General features: G+C 44.4%; 2 protein-coding genes across 4 annotated transcripts in view; one reads left to right on the top strand and one right to left on the bottom strand.

Annotated features, from left to right (window-relative positions):
- Positions 1-2,671: 2,671 nt before the first annotated feature.
- On the bottom strand, positions 2,672-6,416 carry nfyba (nuclear transcription factor Y, beta a). 2 transcript variants are annotated; one of them, XM_052056242.1, is made up of 7 exons: positions 6,314-6,416; positions 5,125-5,215; positions 4,811-4,941; positions 4,536-4,733; positions 4,190-4,268; positions 3,952-4,031; positions 2,672-3,702 (listed from the first exon to the last, which is right to left on the bottom strand). In XM_052056242.1, exons 2-7 carry the CDS (start codon positions 5,213-5,215, stop codon positions 3,670-3,672), a joined length of 612 nt encoding a protein of 203 aa, XP_051912202.1. In that variant the 5' UTR covers positions 6,314-6,416; the 3' UTR covers positions 2,672-3,669. The 2 variants fall into 2 exon arrangements, with proteins under 2 accessions (XP_051912202.1, XP_051912204.1); XM_052056244.1 differs by lacking the exon at positions 6,314-6,416 and adding an exon at positions 6,038-6,301.
- A 1,340-nt stretch (positions 6,417-7,756) lies between these two features.
- The window catches only part of chst11 (carbohydrate (chondroitin 4) sulfotransferase 11), a 39,918-nt gene continuing 26,820 nt past the window's right edge, over positions 7,757-20,854 (top strand). Inside the window, exon 1 of one of the 2 annotated variants that reach the window (XM_052056211.1) lies at positions 7,757-7,868. Coding sequence is in view for 1 of the 2 variants with exons in the window: in XM_052056209.1 (XP_051912169.1) it covers positions 11,399-11,516 (118 nt within the window). In the remaining variant the exon portion in view is untranslated. Of the gene's footprint in view, positions 7,869-11,284; positions 11,517-20,854 lie in introns of those variants that run through there. The other variant, XM_052056209.1, reaches the window with a different exon arrangement.

Below are 20,854 nucleotides of genomic sequence, written 5' to 3'. Positions count from 1 at the left end.
GAACACAGAGGATCCTCAGGAATCGGTGACGGTGTCCCAGCTTCTATCTTTGGCTGATAGGATCCACGGAGAGCCGACTTATCTGCAGGCGCTATCATCCCAAACTGTTGGCAAGATGCACAGCAGATGGCCACTGTTGTCCAGATGAATGCATTATTGTTTTCGCGGGTGTGCTGGAGCCTATCTCAGCTGTCTTCGGGCAGTATGCCGGGGGGCACACTGAACCGGTTGGCAGCCAATCGCAGGGCACACAGACGAAAAACCCGTCCGTGCTCAACATCACACCTAGGGACAATTTCGAGTGTTCCATTAACCTGCCATGCATGTTTTTGCAATGTGGTAGGAAACCGGAGTACCCGGAGAAAACCTGCACAGAGAACATGCAAACTCCACACAGGAAGGCCACAGCCGGGATCGGACCCACCACCGCTGCACCGTGAGGCGGATGTGCTCACCAGTCGATCACTGATGAAAGTAAGCAAGTACAAATGTTTGATTTTCTGATGAGTTTTTTGCTTCGGCGGGCAGCGGCATGCTTAATGGGTGTCAAAAGCTACCCCATTTTGGCTCAAATGCAAAAAGACCGTCACATCGAGAAGTAATCAATTCCTCAATCTGCACGTTCATCAATATTAACTTTGAAGGGCTTCTTCTGAGGCACATGTGGAACCTGAGTGGGAAAGTTTAGTATAGGGGCTCCCTCTAGTGGTAAATCAAAGAATAACTGAATTCAATGTTCAAATGGCATACAGTCCAGTTTCCGCAGCACAAACTTTTTTTTTTTAACCAGTACTGTAAGTTTAATTACTATTCAGATATATGAAATTTTGAGATATATTACACGAAATGGTTTGAAAGTCTAATGACGTGTCACTGAATTTCATGTTAAACAGAAGCAGGTAAACACATGCCAGCTTACTCTGATCAAACTGAAATAAAGTCAAACTTGGTTTATCCTGACGGCAACTTTGTAAATGGACAATTTGTGCGGGTGATTTGACGCAACATTTCCTCTGACCCATTTGCCGTGATGACCACATGTTTTGGGGGGCAGTTTGTTTGTGTTTCAAGGGGGAATATCCTGTCCACATAAATGAATGTAGGAAGAACTTAACCTCGGCCACGTAGTTTGCCGTTATTTAGAGTGTGACTCAAATACAACAAGGGAGTGGGAGGGGCTTGCAATCAGACAGATGGCCGCGATGCGTTCAAAGTTTGAAAAGAAAGAACAGGAAAGAAAACTCTTCGGACACGAGATGGATGCGCAGCTGGTTTTAGTCAGACGGTCTGGCACTGTGGGGGCCGTCCATCAGCGGTGGAGGGAGACACCCGGGGCGAGTCGTTTACCCTTTGAGTGGGTGTGGCTCAGGAAACCGCAAATAGATTTCCCGGGCAAAAAGTCCAAGGGCGGTTCCTGTGATTCTATAGAAGGAAGTGTGGTTGCGGCCCAGGGGCCACGAGGAAGGACCACCAAGACAAATTGTGACAAATGTTGAAGTCACTTAAAGTCGCTTTCAGTATTTGTCCATTTGAGGGACAGCGGTTACTCCAATGGACAACTCGTCATGTTATCAGGTTACAGGGTGCATGAAAATGGTTAATGATGGGCTGATTTTGTCTGTGATTTTCCTGAAGCAGATCCTGAAATCGTGTCCAGGATGCCCTTCCAGGTTGTGCATGGAATTGTGAGCGACACCAATCAAGTTTGTCCAGGTGATCATTTCAAACAAGACGAACAGTGCCAATGACAACGGTGTATCCTTTGCCGGACAGTATTTATTTCTTTTTATTGTTGTTGTTCTGCAAATATTTAGATATTCACTTTTTTATCTCTTTTAAAAATGTTAATTTTATATTATGTTTTGAAATGATTAGTTATACATATTTAATACATTATAGTTTGACTCTACCCCAAATTTGAAAAAAAATCTGATTTATTGGGAGTCAAGTGCTTCATATTTTAAGATTTGTTTCACTGTACACATCTTTTTGATTTGATAACGTATTATGTACTTGACAATTACAGTTCACAATATGTCCACAAGGTAGCGGTGTTACTCCATACAGCAGGGGTGCCCATTAGGTAGATCCTGATCTACCGGTAGATCTAAGACAGGTCCCAAGTAGATCCGAGGAGTGTCGAGAAGAAGAAAAACAAACAACCATTTGTGTGTCTTTGTACATGTTAGTAATATATTTTTTGTGTTAATATACACTGCACACTAATCATCTTATCGGTCTCATTTTCACAAAAAAAAAATAAAATAAAGCAGGTAAATCTTAAAATTTGTGTGTGTGTGCGTGCGCGCGCCGGTAAGGGTAGATCCCGTGAGGTTAGTTGATCAAAAAGTAGATCTTCGATCCAAAAAGTTTGGGCACCCCTGCCATACAGTATCAAACCGGCACGTTGGCTCCTCAACTTGACTTCAGCTGCTGTTTGCAGAAATCAGGCAGACCATGTCTGGAGGTAATTTCCATGGAGAGTATCCTGCTACGGTATGATGATGTCATAGCTTTTGATCCATCTGATGCGTAATTCTGTTTGGGTTGGCAAGTAAACTGGGGTGATGCCAATTGTTGGACATAATGAGGTAGCGCAAACAAAGTTAGTGATTTGGAGCGGAAACCAGTGAACAGGAACAAGATGAAAGCATGAGACACACAAAGGGGGAAAATTACAACTTCAATTTTATTGGCCATTTATGTTCTATAAATAAAAATACTGTCAAGTTTACACATGTCATGTGATTGTATTGTAAGGATCTTCAATTCTGTTCCTCGAGGACCCGTTTGAGATGTTTTCCATTCCTCCCTACGACAAGACACCGGATTCAAAACTGGATCGTAGCGACGGTTGACGGTTAGCTTTTTAATTCGTGCCGGCTTGCACATAAACATCGTCAAAAGCTCGAAAATAAAACTTAACGACTCCATGCGTCATCGATTTTTTTGTGACACATTTCGAATGCAATTGATTAAACGCAAACTCCAATCACACACCGAAATCTAGAAACACATTATGAATCTGTTTTACCTCTTCGAAATTGTCTGAACGTTTGATTTGGGTGTGTTGCAGCAGAGATGGGAAAACTAGCCCTTGAGGAACAAGCCTGTTGTAGTTGAATAAATTGCGGGAGACAAAAAGCACAGAAATTGGGCGAATTTACAAAAAACAAAAACAACCCCCCCCCCCCACCCAATATTTAAGTTGCTCTCCAACGTGTAGTAAATTCCTGGAGAAGTGGCTAAAAATTAGCATTGGGTAGTCCACTACTTCACGCCCCACATTCACTGAGGCAAAAGAAAAAGCATCGAAGCAAAACACATTATCAACATGCACCGAAGGAGTTGGATCACCAATTACGTCACGTGAAGAGAAGCCTTTCCAAAATAATAATAATAATAATCTTGTCCAGGCAGTTTGGTTAAAATCCTACACATTTGGTACCACAAAACTACACAGAACTTTGTTCATGTGATGAAAATTAAGCGGGACTACAATCTACTTTCTACTCAACAGGTTGCGATTTTGTCGGTACAGGAAAGGTGCACAGCAGATGCCAGCACCCAGTCCTTTCCTCCTCGATGGCCTTTTCCCACCCGCGCCGGATTCGGGGGTTCGTCCGCTGAGTGCTGGCTCACTTTTTCACGCTGGGAGGTGAGACTTTGTCATGAAAACTGGATCTGCTGTACAGTGGGAATCTGCAGGATAAAGTACAAGTGACAATGACTTAGCAGCAGGCTGGCTGAAGATCCAGAGCCACTTTCAAATGCCTCTTTGTCAAAGCTCAAATGAACAAAAACGTCGAGTAAACTGCCCATATTTAAAAACGTGGTGGTGAGCGCTGAAAATTGGTTTGGCTAAGGTACATATCAACCCCCCCGAAGATTCGCAGCATCTTTTCTGTAAGAATCTTTCACACTGTTTTATGACAACGTTCCACGCATTACCTGTTGGTATGAGGTGGTGTACACCATGACGTTTTGCTGCTGACCGTCAGCCGTTATAATTCCTGCCGGGAGAGGGTTTGCTGCACAGAATGGAAAATGAATTGTTGAATGCCAATTGCTTTTAACTCATTCAGTACCAGCCAATTCTGAAAAGACGTTTAAAACCGTCTTTGGGAGTGAATGAGTTAAATACAGGAGGAGGGGTGGGGGGTGGGGGGGCATGTAAAAGTCAACTTACTGAAGCTGTCGTCCGTGAGCTCCTCTCCTAGGCTTTCACCCACAGACACGCCGGGCATGCCCTTCTCCCCTTTCATTGCCTGGGCGAGTGGAAATATAGCCCATATAATTGATGTGATTTATTCTAATGCCGTCCACAAATTAGTCCCGGATAGACACAGTTGCCGGGGTCCTTTCAATCGCTTTATTGAACAAACGGTAAGAAAACAACCGCAATGCAAAAGTCAATTTTGATCCAATTACTCTCTGTCCGAGTCCAACCATATTTGGTAGCCGCAGCACTACAAGTAATGAAATTAGACTAAAATCAATATTAAATAAGCAGCAGTCTGCGCATTGTCTCTCACCTCTCGGAACTTCTGCAAGTAGAGCTTGAGTGGCTCCACGTACATGTCGAAGCCCAGCGTGGACATGGCGAACAGGATGTCCTCGCCGTTGATGGTCTTGCGCTTCTCCTGGTGGCAGCGCTCGCTCGCCTCGCTCGTGATGAAGCTGATAAACTCGCTCACGCACTCCTGCACGCACTCCTTGGCGTCCTTTGCGATCTGCGGAAAGAGACGGGTTGTCTTTTTGGGGTTCCGGATGTCCAGTGGCTGAAGTGTTTCGGGCCCCGGGAACAAACCTTTCCGGTTTGGGGGACGGCGTTTTTCATAATTCGAGCCACGTTGGCGATGGGGAGATAGATGTCCTGCTCCCTGTAGTTCTCCTTGACACTACCGTCGTCGTGGTCGTTCATACATTCATCAGGGTCATCTACAAGAGACCATTTAATATAATTTGACCAAAATATCCCTGATGTTTTCAATTGCTTATATGAATTGAGGGGGCAGCTTTTGATGAGAGTGATGCCTGTCTCCGTGTCATGCCACATGACTCATGATGTTGTCGTAGGCAGTTGTACCGTTATTTAGGTTCAACTATCAGTTGAGTGTTTACCATCTGGCTGAAGCACATAGTGCGTGGATGGGATGTACTCCCCAGCCATGCCCAGCTGCGAGGCGTCTGTCGTGGCACCGTCTCCGTCCATCTGGGGAACCCACAAATGTACATGATTAAATGTTACAATATGGGGCTGGACAAAAGGGATGTCAGGAGCGTTACAGCCAGTGGAGAGGTGTGTGCTTGGTTGTAAAAAGGACAGTTACAGGCGGTCGAATGTAGTGTAACAGATGGTTGGCAGAGAGGTGTGTTCTGGGTGGTAGAAAGGAGTGGTACGAACGAGCGCTCTTATCAATGAAGCAGAATCCGTTTATTTGCTACTTGTGGGCGCGCCTCGTTGGAAACGGTTGGCATGAGCTCACCAACATACAAACAACAGAAAGTATATCAACAATAAAACTGGGAGAAACCATGCACTTCATCTTGCAGTGCCTCGCTGTCATGTGTGACAAGCCTATACAGTACCTAATTTAAGTGTGGTTGCAGTAAATACTTGGGGAAGTTTAACTTAATGATTCACTTTCCAGGAAACAAATAATATAACCACACTGTCATGAACATAATGTTACTAAAATGTAAATGGTAATGCGGATGTGGCCCTTTCAAAATTACGGACTGTTTAGATCCATGTCAACAAACCGCACCCATCGCCTACGTAATATCCATGTATCCGGTATTTTTCGTGCAATTATTCAAATAATGCATTTAATTTGTGAAGAAAGACAGTAACATGCAGGGAAGACCGGCGAAAAACACGGTTCTGTGTGTAGCTAAAGTATGCTAACTAGCAGCTAGCTCACTAGCTTGCGATAACCACCCTCCCCCAAAGCAGTAGATTGCAAAATTCGCCTGATTAAAAATAGGCTGTTGTAATGCAGCATTATATAATAATCAGGCAACCATCCGTTACCTTCGGTCGGTAAACCCGCGTACACACACGCGGCGTCCATTGCGAAAATGGACATTTCACATCCGCGGTAGGGGAAGGGTCGGCCCCGTTTCTTTGTCGGGGGAGAACGTGGCGGCGGCCCGAATCGTTTCAACCGACAATTGAAAAGTTTCGCCGGGGTGTTACTTCCTGACGAGCGGACGACAAATATGAAAAAAAACGAGTCGGCAGACGGACATTTCCATTCGAGCTAACGAGGAATCGGTTAGCAATCATTGGCCGGAGCCAGACACAGACCTGCAATGAAGCCCTGGTTGGTTACCTTCCTGAGACGGCTGTTTGGTTGGACAGAAAATGGCTGCGAAAGGACCAGTCCCAGCGCGGAGCCACGGCTGCGCTACCGGCTCTGGCCAGTAGAGCGTCATGCTGCCTTCAAAGACTCCTCGCAAACTCGTTCCGTGCAGATTGTGCTCAATACTAGACAAATTACTCCACACTTAAGTGGTTATGTTTAAACCAGATTGACGCGTAATTTTTTTTGATTAAATCAATAAAAAATTATATGTACAATATCTCGTATATTATTCAATATTAGCACTGGTGTTAAGTTGAATTCTACATATACGTCAGCGCTCGAACGCACCTCCCATTAGTATCCTTCGCCCTCCCACTGTCGCTGTTTGAACAGCGACACGCGGTTTGTCTTCCCATTCTGCCGTTTCTCTCCGAGGTATTTTATGTCCCTTTTCCTGGGTGCATTTCACTTTTATCTGCTTAACCATTGTTTCCTCCTCTAAAACATTCCAGTAGAAAATGACAAGTGTTTCGAAACGTCAACTCTTAATCAATAGACTGGTGCTCCCTGCAAGCGACGAAAATGGCATGGAAACGCACTAACTTTGACAAGTGCAGCTATAAATCTACACTAACTACAGCAATTTTTGTCCCCGCTAAATGTGTTTTTCCAAACGTCTACTCTACTTTTATACCACAAGGTGGCAGCATACTAAATCTTAAACGTAAGACTCAATGGAACGCCCCCAGCGTATTTTTTTTTTTTTTTTACCGCAGCGGAAGTTTAATTAAAATATTGTTTTCTAATTAACAAAACAAACGAACAAACAAAAACAGGTTACTGTAGCACAAGCCTATCTCCATTTTATTCTCAAACTGAAGTGTTTTTATTTTCATGTTTTCACCCACCACAGGCCTAGAGCGACGTAAAAGTTTCTGAAAGACGCAAGGTGGAGGACTACATGGAACCAAAAGGGGGGAAAAAAGCATCCCAGTAAGTCCCATGTCGGAAATTCTATTATCATGAGAATGAGTTTAGCCCACATCTAAATCTCAGTTAAAATCGTAGGCGTGACCTGTAGCTAGCATGTCACTTCTTATTATTATTATTTATCTTTGTAATGTTTTATACAGTACATTTTTGTGTTATTTTTACCATGACGCCTTCTTTGAATTCATTTCAAACAAAAAAAAAATAGTCATTATTAAGATATTTGCCAATTCTGTGGATTTTACTGTATAGAGAAATAATGTATAATGTTTTCCATCCATCACCGGTATATCTAACCATTACTTCAGCTCACCCTGAACAGATGGGAACTAACGGAGCAGATAACCGATTCCCTCATCTGTGCCGTAAATCTTAACATACAGATCCATCATGGTGCATCAACGCCTTGGCCTTTCTGGCGCAGGCCAAATTGACTTTTCCATCTTGCTTGACAGCCCCTCTCCCACCTTCGTGCAACGTGAACTTCCTGACTGCGGGCCTGCTGTGGAAGGACGGTATGCAAAATCTGTAGAACCATCAGCATTCTCCCAACAAGTCATGTTTAAGGTAAGTCTGCGGACAAGTGAGCGCTAAGGCCCTTGTGTATAAAGGGAAACATTTTTTTTTCGTAATTACTGAATTAAATGTTTTATAATCATGTGTGCATGATGAATGTCATGACAGTAATTACTCCCCCTCAATGTCACGGTGGCCCCTTAAGTCCAAATATTGCACTCGCATTCATATCGCGCTCCGTTTGGGGTCCTTCGGCTTGTCAGTCCTTGAAGGAAGGTCAATGTCAGAGCGGCGCATTCAAATGAGTTTCACAGTCCGGGTGTTGAATTATTCAAGATTTATCTGTATTTATTTTTTTAAATGTCACCCAAAAGTAACTGTGCGCCTGCTAATCCCCCGTTACATTGAAAGAGTCAGGACCTTATTGAAAATGTAATTAATGAGGCATTCAGTGAGAGTTCAAACAAAGGTCACTGGATCTTTTATTGAGTGCCTCCAAATGTTATCAAAGTCAAGTTGGATTCTCACTATTTTAATGCAGGCCGGGACTTTTTTGCTCCCCCTATGCACTCATTGACCCCAATGCATACTGTATGGGGAAAGTGCTGAGGTTGGCCCCATCAATCACGGTTACCGGGGTAACCAGTCATGGCTGCCGTGATGCGTGCTGTTCACGGGTGACCTTGACTGTCTACGTACGGGTGTCTTCACGTGATAAACAACCTCGCGGGGACTGTGCTGCCATTGCTAATATCAATCATGTTTTGTTATGGGTTTTTTTTAACCTTCACCTACTTGCCTGCGTCCTTTTCTTAGTTAGTTTGCAGGATTGATAGATAAATACATAAAGTAATATACAAATGCAGTTTGACATCGGCTATTTGCTGATATTGTGGAACCTATCCTGTTTTTTTTTCCTTGCATGAAAAACTCACATATTTGCTTTTTTTGTGCGTAGGCACCCATAGTTTCTGCGTATTAAGATATCCTTTAATTGTCCCACACTGGGGGAATTTACAGTCTACAGCAGCGAGATTGTGAGTAGAAAGAAGAACGTTTAGTATTGGCTAGTAAATTAGCATTGGTTAACAAAATAAAATAAACACCTTTGTACACTTAGAGTTGATATTGTTATAAGCATTATTTTATCATCATTGTTATTACAACAAATATTGCCATGCGCAGAAAGTGGGTGTCTGAATATGTACAATTTTGATGGAGGTTTAAACTTCACTTAGTGAAATATATTTCATCCCTGTTTTTTTTTTTCAGGGGGTTAGGGTGTCACTTTTATCTAATATTCTGAATGTACACTAATGACTCGCTAGGGTACTTTTGACCTCTCAGCGTGAGGCTGGGCTCAACCTTCTAACACATCTGCAAGGTCCAGTTGACATTTACAAGGCTACAAGAGAATAAAATTCAGCTCAGGCCATTAGGACCAAATTACGAGCCCCAGGGGGAGAGTTTTTGGAACTTAATTCCATGTAATGAATTTAACGGCGATTGTGGACTCTAAATCGAAACCTGTAAATGCCCCTCATCTCATAGGTCCTTGTCTGTTCTTCACCGGGCCCTTTGGCCAGCATTCCTTATGTGCTGTTTGCTTTTCCACTCCCGTCGTATTTCCGCTCCAACTCGAGCGCACATATTTCTTAAAAGAAGACCCTGAATGTTTTCCCGTGGCCACCTCACCCTCGTACGAATGCATTCGTAACATTGGTGGGCCGCGCACACACAAAGGCCTCATTTAAATTCGGCCGGAGCGGCGCTCAGTTTCTCATCCATTTCGTGCCTTTGCGGCAGTGTTTATCAATATAAGGCTGATGTGATCTGCCAAGACCACCTTTGTGGCATTTCCCATGTCGACGTTGGCTTGTGTGCATAAGCCATTGCACCACATTTCCTGCCTGTGTGTGTGTATGTGCGTTTTTTTTTCCATCATGAGAATGCCACTGAAGGATAATCTGATTACAATATAACCACCGCCATACGTAAAAAATGTAAAGATTCTGAATAGCGACCGTATTCATCACTGCTTGGGGACTTTGCCACTTGGTGGCACTGTAGTTGTTTGTGCCAATGGAAATCGAGTTAAAGCGGAGGGTGTTTAGACAAGAGCAACATGGTAGATTGAGGGGGGTGGGGGGGGTGAGGTGAAGAAAAATGTGTGTGGGTTGTCATTGTCTGCTGCCTCTCGCTATTTCTGTCACTGGTGCTTATACTACCACAATGAGCAGTAATGCCAGGCGGCATACAGTAAACCGTGGCCTGAATTGGAATAATTATCTCTGCATGTCGTCTTGCATTGTTTTAACGTCTGATTAAAACAAAAAAAAGGCATGGCCTTCTGACTTCATTATTGTGGTTCAAGCTTGGAGTGCTGGTGTTATGTATTGCACCCACATGGGGGTTGGTTCAAACCTGACTTGAGTCTCAGTAATTTGGTCAGGTGTACTTTATGAGTGTACTTCGCTGTGTTGTGCTCAGGCCATGTCTAATTAAACAATTTAGCTTTGGCCTTCTGTTATGGCATCTTGGTGACGAGGACCTCTGTTGAAACGATGGACGAGCTTCATTTCGTCAGCTCTTTGCCGTGTCTAATAATTTTATTTTTTAACAGTTTTATCGCCATCTTGTGCAACTATAAACCTTTTTGGGTGGGCGTCAATTGCAGATTTTCGCTCCTTGTGGTATTGCTAGGCTCCTATCCAATCATTTATCCCCAGAGTCCAAAAGGGAATAAAACGGCTAAAAGGAAAGTAGTAACTGGTATTTTTATGGGTTACATGGGCACTTCTGGTGTGTTCAAGATGATATGAAAATGTTTGGAGATCATAGATTGTGGTGTGTTTGGGGTTGAAACTGTATACTGTATACTGTATACATACATATATTTTTTAATGGGTCAATGGCTTCCATGAGTTGCACATTTAAAAATGTTTTGCTATTTGCATCGGGCCCTCTAACCCATGTGAATAACAAGAATGCACTTTGTAGGATTTGACTACTACTATGTCAAATAACCTACTTGGATATGTATACTTTAGTAAACCGAAGTACTTTATAATTACATGTAAATTGAGAACTGTATTAATCCAATGAGTTAGAGTAAAATCATTTTGCTGAACGAAATCCAACGGAAGCCGCTCTTTTTCTTGATTTGATGACTTTTTTTTCTGGTCGCCATTTTAATAGTAGACAGGTGTTAGTAAGGAGTCTGTTCCATTTAGTGAAACAAGTAAGAGACAGTGTAAAAATACTGGATATCTGAACAAAAAAAAAGAACAATCTCGTCTAGCAATTAAATACGTTCCTAAATGGTCAAAAACGACAATTAAAAATTAAATCGACAAAGGTAGAAGTGCACATCTGGGCGCGCTCATTTCCTCGGCGTCGGGAGTCCACCCCCGCCAAGCAGCTCCTCCTCCCCCCGCACGCCGCCCAGCAATGGTACGTTCCGCGTAGGTTGCGTTTAGCTCCAAGACCGGCGGACTGTCCTCCTTACTCCTCATCAGTACCTTCAGAGCCCCATCGGGAAGGTTCGAGCGAGCGTCTCTTTATTCTCGCCTTCCTCGGCCATGAAACAGACTTTAAGCGAACTCATGAGGATGAGCAAGATATGCCGGATGGTACTCGCCACTTGTTTGGGATCGTTTATTCTGGTCATCTTTTATTTCCAAAGTATGTTCCAACCAGGTAGGACCCATTGTCTCTTCTCTTCTTCCCAACGCTCGCGCGCGTGTGTGTGTTAAACCGCCCTATCAATTTGTTTGCACCAGCCGCATAATCGATACGACTTGATGCCGAAGCAGGCGCCTCTCTGTTGGAGCGCTCTGTGCGAATCGATCCTCCTCCACATTGATCCGTTTGGTCTTTTGAAGATATTCCGGCGTGCTTTCGCCGGTCGAAGCGGTGGCATTGTGCGGTAAAAGGCGTGAAAGAAATCAGACGCCCCGGTTCCGTGAAGTGATGCGTAAAAGGGCGCACGCTAGAGCGCTTGACAGGGGGCGACCCAAGCTGGGAAACACGCGCTGTCCATGTCCGTGAAGGCAACGTGAAACAAAAGCAGCTGCTCTTTCACTTTAGCTTGTGGGAAACAGCGGTGCCTTGACTTGCGCGTTTAATTTGTTCCCTGTGCATGCTCGTTATTTAAAGCCCTTCTCAATTCATCTTCCGCCGATGAAATGAATGGATATTACATTCATCCAATCCGCCCCCCCAAAAAACACCAACCAAAATGTCGTAATGTGCATTTGAAGTGAGGAAAACTAGTACTTATAATATTGCACTTAAAACATTCTGCATTAACGTATTCAATAGAATAGTGTAGTGCGCGCACCTTGACCACCAGGGGGCAGTGTAATAAACATAGACTGTACTTTGATTTGACGGTGTTACACGAAGACGTCACAACTGAGCGCCAGTCGCATGAGTCATTTCTCACAGAGGATAACGAATATATGCCTGTGAATATAATTTCCTTGACTTGTCTGTGGCAGTTTTTTAAAATTGTGTGTTGGCTATCATTAAAGTAATGCGGTTTTGCAGGAATACACGTCATTCTCATTGTTTGATTTGAGAAACTTCAAGCCATGAAGGTGTGAGTTTGTGGGTTTCCAGGGCACTTGTTCATCATCCATTTTCTCTCGTTCTTTTCGCCAGGGTTGTGGGAGAGCCGGAGCCTATTCCAGTTGACTTTGGGAACACCCCGTGGTGGTCGCCAGCCAATCGCAGGGCAAATTTAGACAAACATTCACACCAATTTGATTCTTTACTTAATATACCTTTTTGTTTTTGGATATGTGGGAGGAAGCAAAACCCACTCAAGAACCCCTCAACTACGGTTACTGTGGCGACCAGTGCACGGTGTACCCCACTCTTTGTCTGGCTGAGATAGACTCCAGTTACCCAAGACCCGAATGAGGTCAAGCAGTCGAGAAGTGGATGGATATAAGTTCTTTCGTTATAATTATTTTAGCATTCAGACTGTGTTGGGGATTGTTGCCTGTGTCTGTCATCCAAAAGCAGTTCAAACCAGTTGCCCGATTGTGGAATGAATGAATGAAGTTGTCTGCCTGTGAATAATTTTCCCTGTAGTCATTCAAGGAAATGTAGTCAAATGACCACCTCGCACTGACTCTTGGTTCTGTTGAGATTTTCTTCCATAGAAGGGAGGGTTTCTTCTCCCCCCCCTTTCCTGAAGCGCTCTCTCATGTGGTGTTCTGGCGGTTCTGTTTAATATGTGAGCAGCGTGGGTGCTGGATCTGATCCATATCAAGAGTGCCTTGAGGTAACGCTTGTTGTGCATTGGCGCTGAATCAATGTAAATGAATTTAGCTTATAAACGCTACCTCTGCCAACAGATATTGCTCATCTGTCAGCGCATATATTAATTTTAATAATAATTAGTATTACTAATATTGATCACTTTTTTGGGGATCGGATCTTCCTTTCGGGTTCTCGTTGGGCGTTGCATCATGCTCTCCTTCCACGTGAGGTCACAGAGTTTTATTTTAATGACAGGCTTCTGCGTTTCAGGATGCTGTGACCAAAGGGGAGCAGTTTTAAAGAAGAATTTGGGGTTTAAAGAAGACATATGGATTTTTTTTTTCATAAGTTAAACCAATTCCCAGGTGTTTTTCATGAAACTTCTTCGACATTCTTCCGTCAAAATAAGCAAAAGGATAAAGATTACAGGACACTTAACCTCCATTTGTTACAGTCTGATAAGTCGGTTTTGGGTGGGTGGTCCTTTCATGTAAATGCAGAGTATGCCTTTCGTTAAGCTGAATTGGAAAAAGTGTTTTTTTTTTTAAACAACTAGCGTCAACTTGAACCACTTTTTATGTTTTTAATTTGTGGCTCGCCTATTATGCAAATTGCAGCACAAAGAAAAAAAAAATATATCCACCAAGCAACACTTGGGGCTTAATGGACCACCAAAGGCGACTCACAAAATATGCACCAGGTTGTTTAATTTCACACTTAGTGGCTGGCCGAGCCCTTTAGAGACCCAACTATTTGTATTGAAGTGATTAAAAAAAAAAAAAAGCCATTTCCATTATATCGCCTTACGTAAAAGTTCTACTCCTTTATCTTATATTCAGTCAGTTCCCTTGAGATGGATTTTTTTGGTTAGTTTACATTCTTTTTCCAATGCCCCCGCGGCACTTGGGATACTTGAGACACAGACGCGGCACCATTGTTGTTTGTCAGATAACGTTCCTGGGCCGGCGTCGCCATGGTTGAGGCATGTTTAAGAGGGCTGCCAATGCTGCCTGACCTCCCAGTGTAAACTCAACCTCCCTACTAGGGACTCACCGCGAGTTGCGACCTCTTGTTGTAAGTGACAGAAGAAGACAGAGTGGATTCGCACACAACGCCGTCCCTCCGCGCTCACAATCGCCCCTTGGGATAATTTAGAGTGTCTAATCAGCTTCCCATGCGTGTTTTTGGAATGTGGGAGAAAACCGGAATACCCCTGAGGAAACCCACACAGCCATAAGGAAGAACATGCGGGCTCCACACAGGAAGGCGGGGAGCCGGAATCGAACCCTGCACCTCCGCATTGTGAGCCCTCCCGACTTCATGACATATTGTTTAAACCAAACACAGTAATCCAAAAAAACATTTTATACCGTTACGGGAACTTTTGTCGTTAGAAATTCACATTAATTGAGGGTGAATTACTGATCAGTGTATGTACAATTAAGTCATTATTTTCAGTCTGGCGGAAAACCTCGGTTTTAATCCTAGTGTGGTCTGACTAGTAATTGCCGCCCAGAGGATTTGTACCAGAGTGCAAGTCTTGGATGCTCATGGTTAGTCAGCAAGACTGAATCACATGCACATCTGCTGTTTGCAATTAACTTCCACACTCGCGCTACTGTTGACAGAGTCCACTTTGATCCTAATCAATTATTATGCCTGTCCGCCATCGTCACCACCCCATATTGAGTGTATTCAAAAATCTTTTTTTCAGGGCAGTATCTGAATTTACAAAGGACTCATTCATGTTTACTGTTTACTAATAATTAGTTTTTTTCCCCCTCTCATTCTATTCCAAGTTTGATTCAAGCGTCAAGTCACGCGGCTTTTATCGAAAATGCCCCCGCGCAAATATTGTCGGAAATGTAACAAAGTGATTTCACAAAAGCCACACAGACAGTTATAAGTTCTGAAGGCTGTGATGTGAACTGCTTGCGGTAAAAAAAAACAACCAAAAAAAACAACTTTATAAATCAAACCACAAGATGGCAGCAAAGAACTGTTTTTTTTTCCAAATGAAGCTACTCAACTCACTTCGTCCATAGTTTGTTGGCAGCACGGTGTTACCAAATGGCAACGAAGCACGGTAGTATCACCCGAGCGCAATTTAATAAGTCACTGACGATTGATTAAAAGACACTTACAGTAATTATGAGAATTTTTCAATGCTGTACCCCAAGTACTCAGTGTTCATTTTGTTAACGGGCCCCGATTTCCCGGATTGATACATGGCCTCCACCTGTTACCCTTCGAAGAACTGAAATGATGTATGTGGATGGAGTGCTAATGAGGAAGTGTGCTGTGAGCACCGCTTGTTTGGTTTCCCTGTGAAATGCCTCCAGGATAGTTTTGAAGTTTGTGTTTGAGCGCGCGCCGAGGCCGCAAATCTGTTCTGGTTTATGCAACCACGCCTTATGCGGGCTCCCTTTTTAACATCCCTTAGAGGTTTCGCTGACAGAGCCTGCGATGGTCGAAAGGCAAAGAATGAGCACATCTTGGGAAAGAATGAAAGGTTCCGCCTGTGGAATTTCAACGGGGAAACTCGAAATTCCTCACCCTCGTCGGCGCATCGTCAGCTGTTAGCTGACAGCCAGGGTCAACCTGGGTAGGTAACGTCAAACATGGGACGACACGACCGGTCTCACAATTATCCAATCTAACAACCAACAGAATGAAGAACTGTGCCAATTAAATAACACAAATGTTCATAACCAGTTTTCATGAAACGGTTTTGGACGACACGTTAATCTGCAAGGAATTGATGCCCACTCAAAATGTTTTTTGATTTGCTGGCGGTTGTCACAAAATGGCAGCAAAACACTTTTTGTATATTAGACATGGCTATGGTCTGACTCAAATGACGCTCTTCCCTTCACTTAAACATAGATTCTTTCCCGAACATGCCGCAATATGGCGCCAAAATTGTCATTTTTGTAGTGGAACAGTTGACTTTTTCCAGACAATCATGTAGAGTAACCCCCCCCCCCCAAAAAAAAAAAACAAAACAAAACAAAAACTGCAAACGGCATACTGTGAATGTACATTAGTTGGCAGAACTAATTTAGTTTCAGTTTTACTTGTTACAGTCCACTTGCCCACTTGCATTGGGACCATAGCTAGAGTGGAATAGTTTGTCTTCATTTTTGTGTTTGCGCAATCTGTGCGTTTGCATCAGTATGCCGCTCACGAGCCCTGCAATTGTTTCATATGAAGAGCGTGTCTCGTCTCGGACGTCCTGCTTGTGAGATCTTGGCTTTTCCGGCCCAGCTGCGCCGCTAAATCCCACATCTAGCATTGTGGCATGGCGGGGGAGGGCGCGGAGGCATCCCCCGTTCATGACTAATCCATGCAGAGGATGAAAGATCAAGGAAGAACATATTAGACGAGCTCCTCCCTCATTTCATGTTCGCCCCCCTCCCTCTTATGAAACGAGCACCGAAATTACCTCAATGGAAAGGAGACAACAGTGATCGTATGATTATGATTTGCGAACTACCTAGCGCAATAAAAGCCCCTTCTGTCTGAATAACGCCCAAACAAACAGGACGAGCCTCTACAATGTTGTATGAAATTGCCCGGTAGTCCAGTGGTTAGCACGTCGGCTTCACAGTGCAGAGGTACCGGGTTCGATTCCAGCTCCGGCCTCCCTGTGTGGAGTTTGCATGTTCTCCCCGGGCCTGCGTGGCTTTTCTCCGGGTGCTCCGGTTTCCTCCCACATTCCAAAAACATGCGTGGCAGGCTGATTGAACAGTCTAAATTGTCCCTAGGTGTGAGTGTAAGCGTGGATGGTTGTTCGTCTCTGTGTGCCCTGTGATTGGCTGGCAACCGATTCAGGGTGTCCCCGGCCTACTGCCCGAAGACAGCTGGGATGCATGCTTCTGGGGGTGTCTGGAGCCTACTCCAGCACCCCCCGCGACCCTAGTGAGGATCAAGCGGCTCGGAAGATGAATGAATGAATGAATAGTTTGTGACATCTTGAGTAATACAGTCATTAAATGCCAGATGGTTGTTTTTTTTTTGGTGGGGGTGGGTGGTCTTCAGTACATCAGAAGCGGTGACATTAATGATGGCAACTTGCCGAGTCAGCGATCTGCAATCTGCTCCGTAGCGGTTGCTGACATTTTCCCCCAAACAGTGGACAGACCGAACCGCACCTTAATTGCGATTGATGCACTTTGCCGTCTGTTCACAAAATGTTTTATCTAAAAAAGGTGAGTTGGGTCCAAACTATTTTTCAGCTTCATTTCAGCCGGCAGGCTTTCTCGCAAGCGGTTGTTAAGTCCTCGTGGTCCGCGTTTGCGCTTAGCTTGCTCTCTCTGCTCGCACCTGCGTGCGACTCTTGCCTTGAAGTCTGATAAATGATGCGTTTGTGTGTCTCGCTCCGCGCGCCGGGGCAAAAGCCCCCCCCCCCCCCCCCCCCTAGAAATCACTGCAGGAAACTCGCACTCGTCACTAGATATTTCTTTTCCAAACCGGGCGATTGTGACAAGCGAAAACTTAACGAGCTCCCGAGATTGCATCGCGTCATTAAGACGGATACTAAAAGACGCAGTTGTTAAATTAAGGTGCCGATATTTCTTTCCTCTGGCAGAGATTTGCGATCGCACTCAATGATATCCCACGTCGGACTTCTCGGACTCGGTTTGATGAGGTCATCATAAACCCCTGCGGGTACGAAGGCTATGAAGCGTTTTTCGTACCGCGATAACAGCCGTCCTTGAAACACGAGATTCCACCGGCGAAGATGCATAAAGATGCTGCGTGTTGAGTAAGCGATCGATTCATCGCTGTCATGGATATTTACTTCCGACAATCGACGATCGCTCCGATTACTGACCTGGCTTCGGAGCATTTTTTCGTAATGCGTTAACAGCCGTCCTTGTAACACAAGATGCCACCGGCGTGTTGAGTAAAGGAATCGATTCCCCGCTCATCCGACGTCATGGATATTTACTTCCGACAATCGACGATCGCTCCGATTACTGATCTGTCAAAATGGACGGGCTTCACTCTAAAAGCGGATGATGGTCCCATACGGTCACTAGGTGGATAGTCTCGGTAGCAGCAAAGGGGGGTGCAGCGGGGCGGGGGTCGGACATGATTATGTAATCGCACGGTGCGCCCCCGTCAATAACTATCGATTCCCTTGTGAGGTCCTCGCCGCCGAGAACTAAGTAAAGAGTTTGCGAGTGTCATCCATTCGCCACGTTGGGGCATTAATAACAGCCAGACAGGAGAGCCGCAGGCTATTTTTAGCCACTGACGAATGGCTCTGTTGCCCGTTCGTCGTGTTTACCTCTGGAGGAGAGGGTGGGCAGGATGGGCGAGAATGTGTGAGTGTGTGTGTGTGTGTGTGCGCGCGCGCTCAGTATGTCTTCGAAGGAGGCTAGCGTAAAGTGGAAGCTCCACAAAATGCAATGCCCTCCAGGTCATACCGTTCGGAGTTCCATTTTCTGGAAAATGGCTCTCGGTGTTGAAACGTCAGCACTCGAGACGTACGCAAGCCTGAGTTCAGTGAGTTTGAAAGTGGCGGGCGCTCTGTTTTCTTTTGCGCCTCAGCAAGTACATTTAATCGACATAATTCATAGAAATACTTTTTTTACTGAACTGATGATATGGCCATGGAAAAATATCCCTCCTGTCAACTGATGATCTTTTGTTAAATTAACTTTCATTAAACTGCAGGGATCTGTCCTCATTAAGAGTTGCACAGGTGGGACAAGGCGACCTCTGCAAAAATATTTGCTAACTTATTTTCACGCTTTCATTCCATTTTGGACCTTCAAATGTTACTTAACTGACCCTAAATTGTGACATTTTGACCCTAAAAGCCCAGCTTGAAATGGCTGTACAAGTTTGCGGAAGGTGAAAAATTGTACTCCGCCCATGGCGGGTTCCACCTCCCGCTTTCAAAGAGCGTCGGCGCAAGTGCCGCGTGTTGACAGTGTCTGTCCTCAAGCCGCCAGATGTAGACAGCATGCTGGCAGGGAAGTGATTCGTGGCTTTAATTAAGAGGACGAGCGCCAGGGCCACGTCTCATTAAACGTCTGCCCTGGTGGAACAGTCCGACTACAGTAGCTCGCTACTAAAAATGGGCTACACACATTAAGAACAAGCTAAATAGGCGGTTAGATACTCTTCAAGCGCTGATAAATGCCACTATTGCAGGTGGTGATGTGCTGAGGATTTTATTTTATTAGATTTTTTTCCGTGTGTGTGTGTTTTGCAATGAGCGTTATCTGCGCCGCAATTTCCCCTTCAGTTTGAAATGCTCTACTTTTTTTTTTTTTTTTTTTTGCAACATTGAATGTGAAACGTCACATGGAAACTTTCAGTTGTGCGGGAAGTTGCTCCGAACAAGAGAAGTCTGTTCATCATGATCTGACGTCCTCTGAGCCAAAAAAGACTCGATGTAATTTACAAGGCCATGTGAAAAAGAATGCAGGTGCAGCGGTTGTTTTGGCGTACGAGTGGAACTGACTTTTGACATGTTTCCGCATTTTATTTTATTTATTTTTGACTTGCAAGCCAAAATTTAAGATGCGAGTATGAAAACAAAACTTCTGCTAGGTTCATGTGACAATGTACTCGACCTTCGAAAGGCCTCCAAATCGCATTGATCTTTGTAGTAGGAAACAGGAATTTGAACACTAATGGTGCCGCAACACATGTAGACAGACAATTTAAAACTCATAGGCGAGTATTCTTCTGTCTATCTTTAGGAAATCGCTCATAGCGCTGTCAACTTAGTACTTACCGTGCAATTGTGAGCACCTTTTACATCTGTAGCTCTGAACATTGCTGCACCCTGGTGGCCAGTGCACAATGTACATCTTGAATGGTTTAATGACATTTCCATTTCTTTCGCGTTATGTGTCTCAACGGTGGGAAATCCAGCTCGCCCGAGGGAAAGTGGTATCGAAATTGGATGGGTGAGCGACTAAATCGACACAATGCCGTCATAGTTAGAAGTTCTGGCACTTGGCAATCTGAAAACGGTTTCAACGGGTACAAATTACGCTCACACATGTTTTTGTTGAATAATCCAATTCCACAAGCCGGTCGAGTGTGATGTGATATTTCCCTTTTTAAGTATCTCATAATGTGACAAATGACATTTTATGGCGCCGTTTAAAGAGCTCGGAAAATTCTTCTCGTGGTTAGCGCTCCTTGGATTAGATCTTCTCAAACCCCAACTACTTCCATAAATCCTCCCCCTCCCCCCTTCCTCTTTTTCTATACATGCATTGCTTTCATGCCCTTTTTTTTTTTTTTTTCCGGACCTCGTTTCCAGCGTGGTCGGCCGGTTTGGCCGGCGGATCGACGGGTGCCGCCATCATCCCCTCTGCGGGATACCGTGCCGCAGTCGAGTCCGGTGCTGGACGCTTCAACGTCCTCCAAAAAGGGGTCAGAGCGGACACGTTGGCAAGAAACGTGCGAGCAAACTCGTAGGACTGACTCAGCAAGTCGTGGGTACACGCCAACATAGTGCCGCAACGCCTCCCTCGAATGAAATGAGGTTTGAGACGGGTCGACGAGCTTGTCATTAGGTCCTCATATCATTCATCGAATAAGTTTACGGTGTCAAAATAGATCCTTTTAAATGCTCTGCATATTCGATTATTGCATCCCTCATCCAAAACAATCCAATCTAACTTTATTGACGCAAGGAAGAAAAGGCAAGAGAAGACAATATTAAAAAAAAAAAAAAAAAAGATGACAGAGCACAGAAAAATAAAAATAAAAAACAGCAGTAGTTAAACGCC

This window comes from Hippocampus zosterae, chromosome 21, assembly GCF_025434085.1.
Source record: "Hippocampus zosterae strain Florida chromosome 21, ASM2543408v3, whole genome shotgun sequence".
Classification (NCBI taxonomy): Eukaryota; Metazoa; Chordata; class Actinopteri; order Syngnathiformes; family Syngnathidae; genus Hippocampus; species Hippocampus zosterae.
Note: the sequence above shows the minus strand (reverse complement) of the source record. Positions and strands in the feature narration are given on the sequence as shown.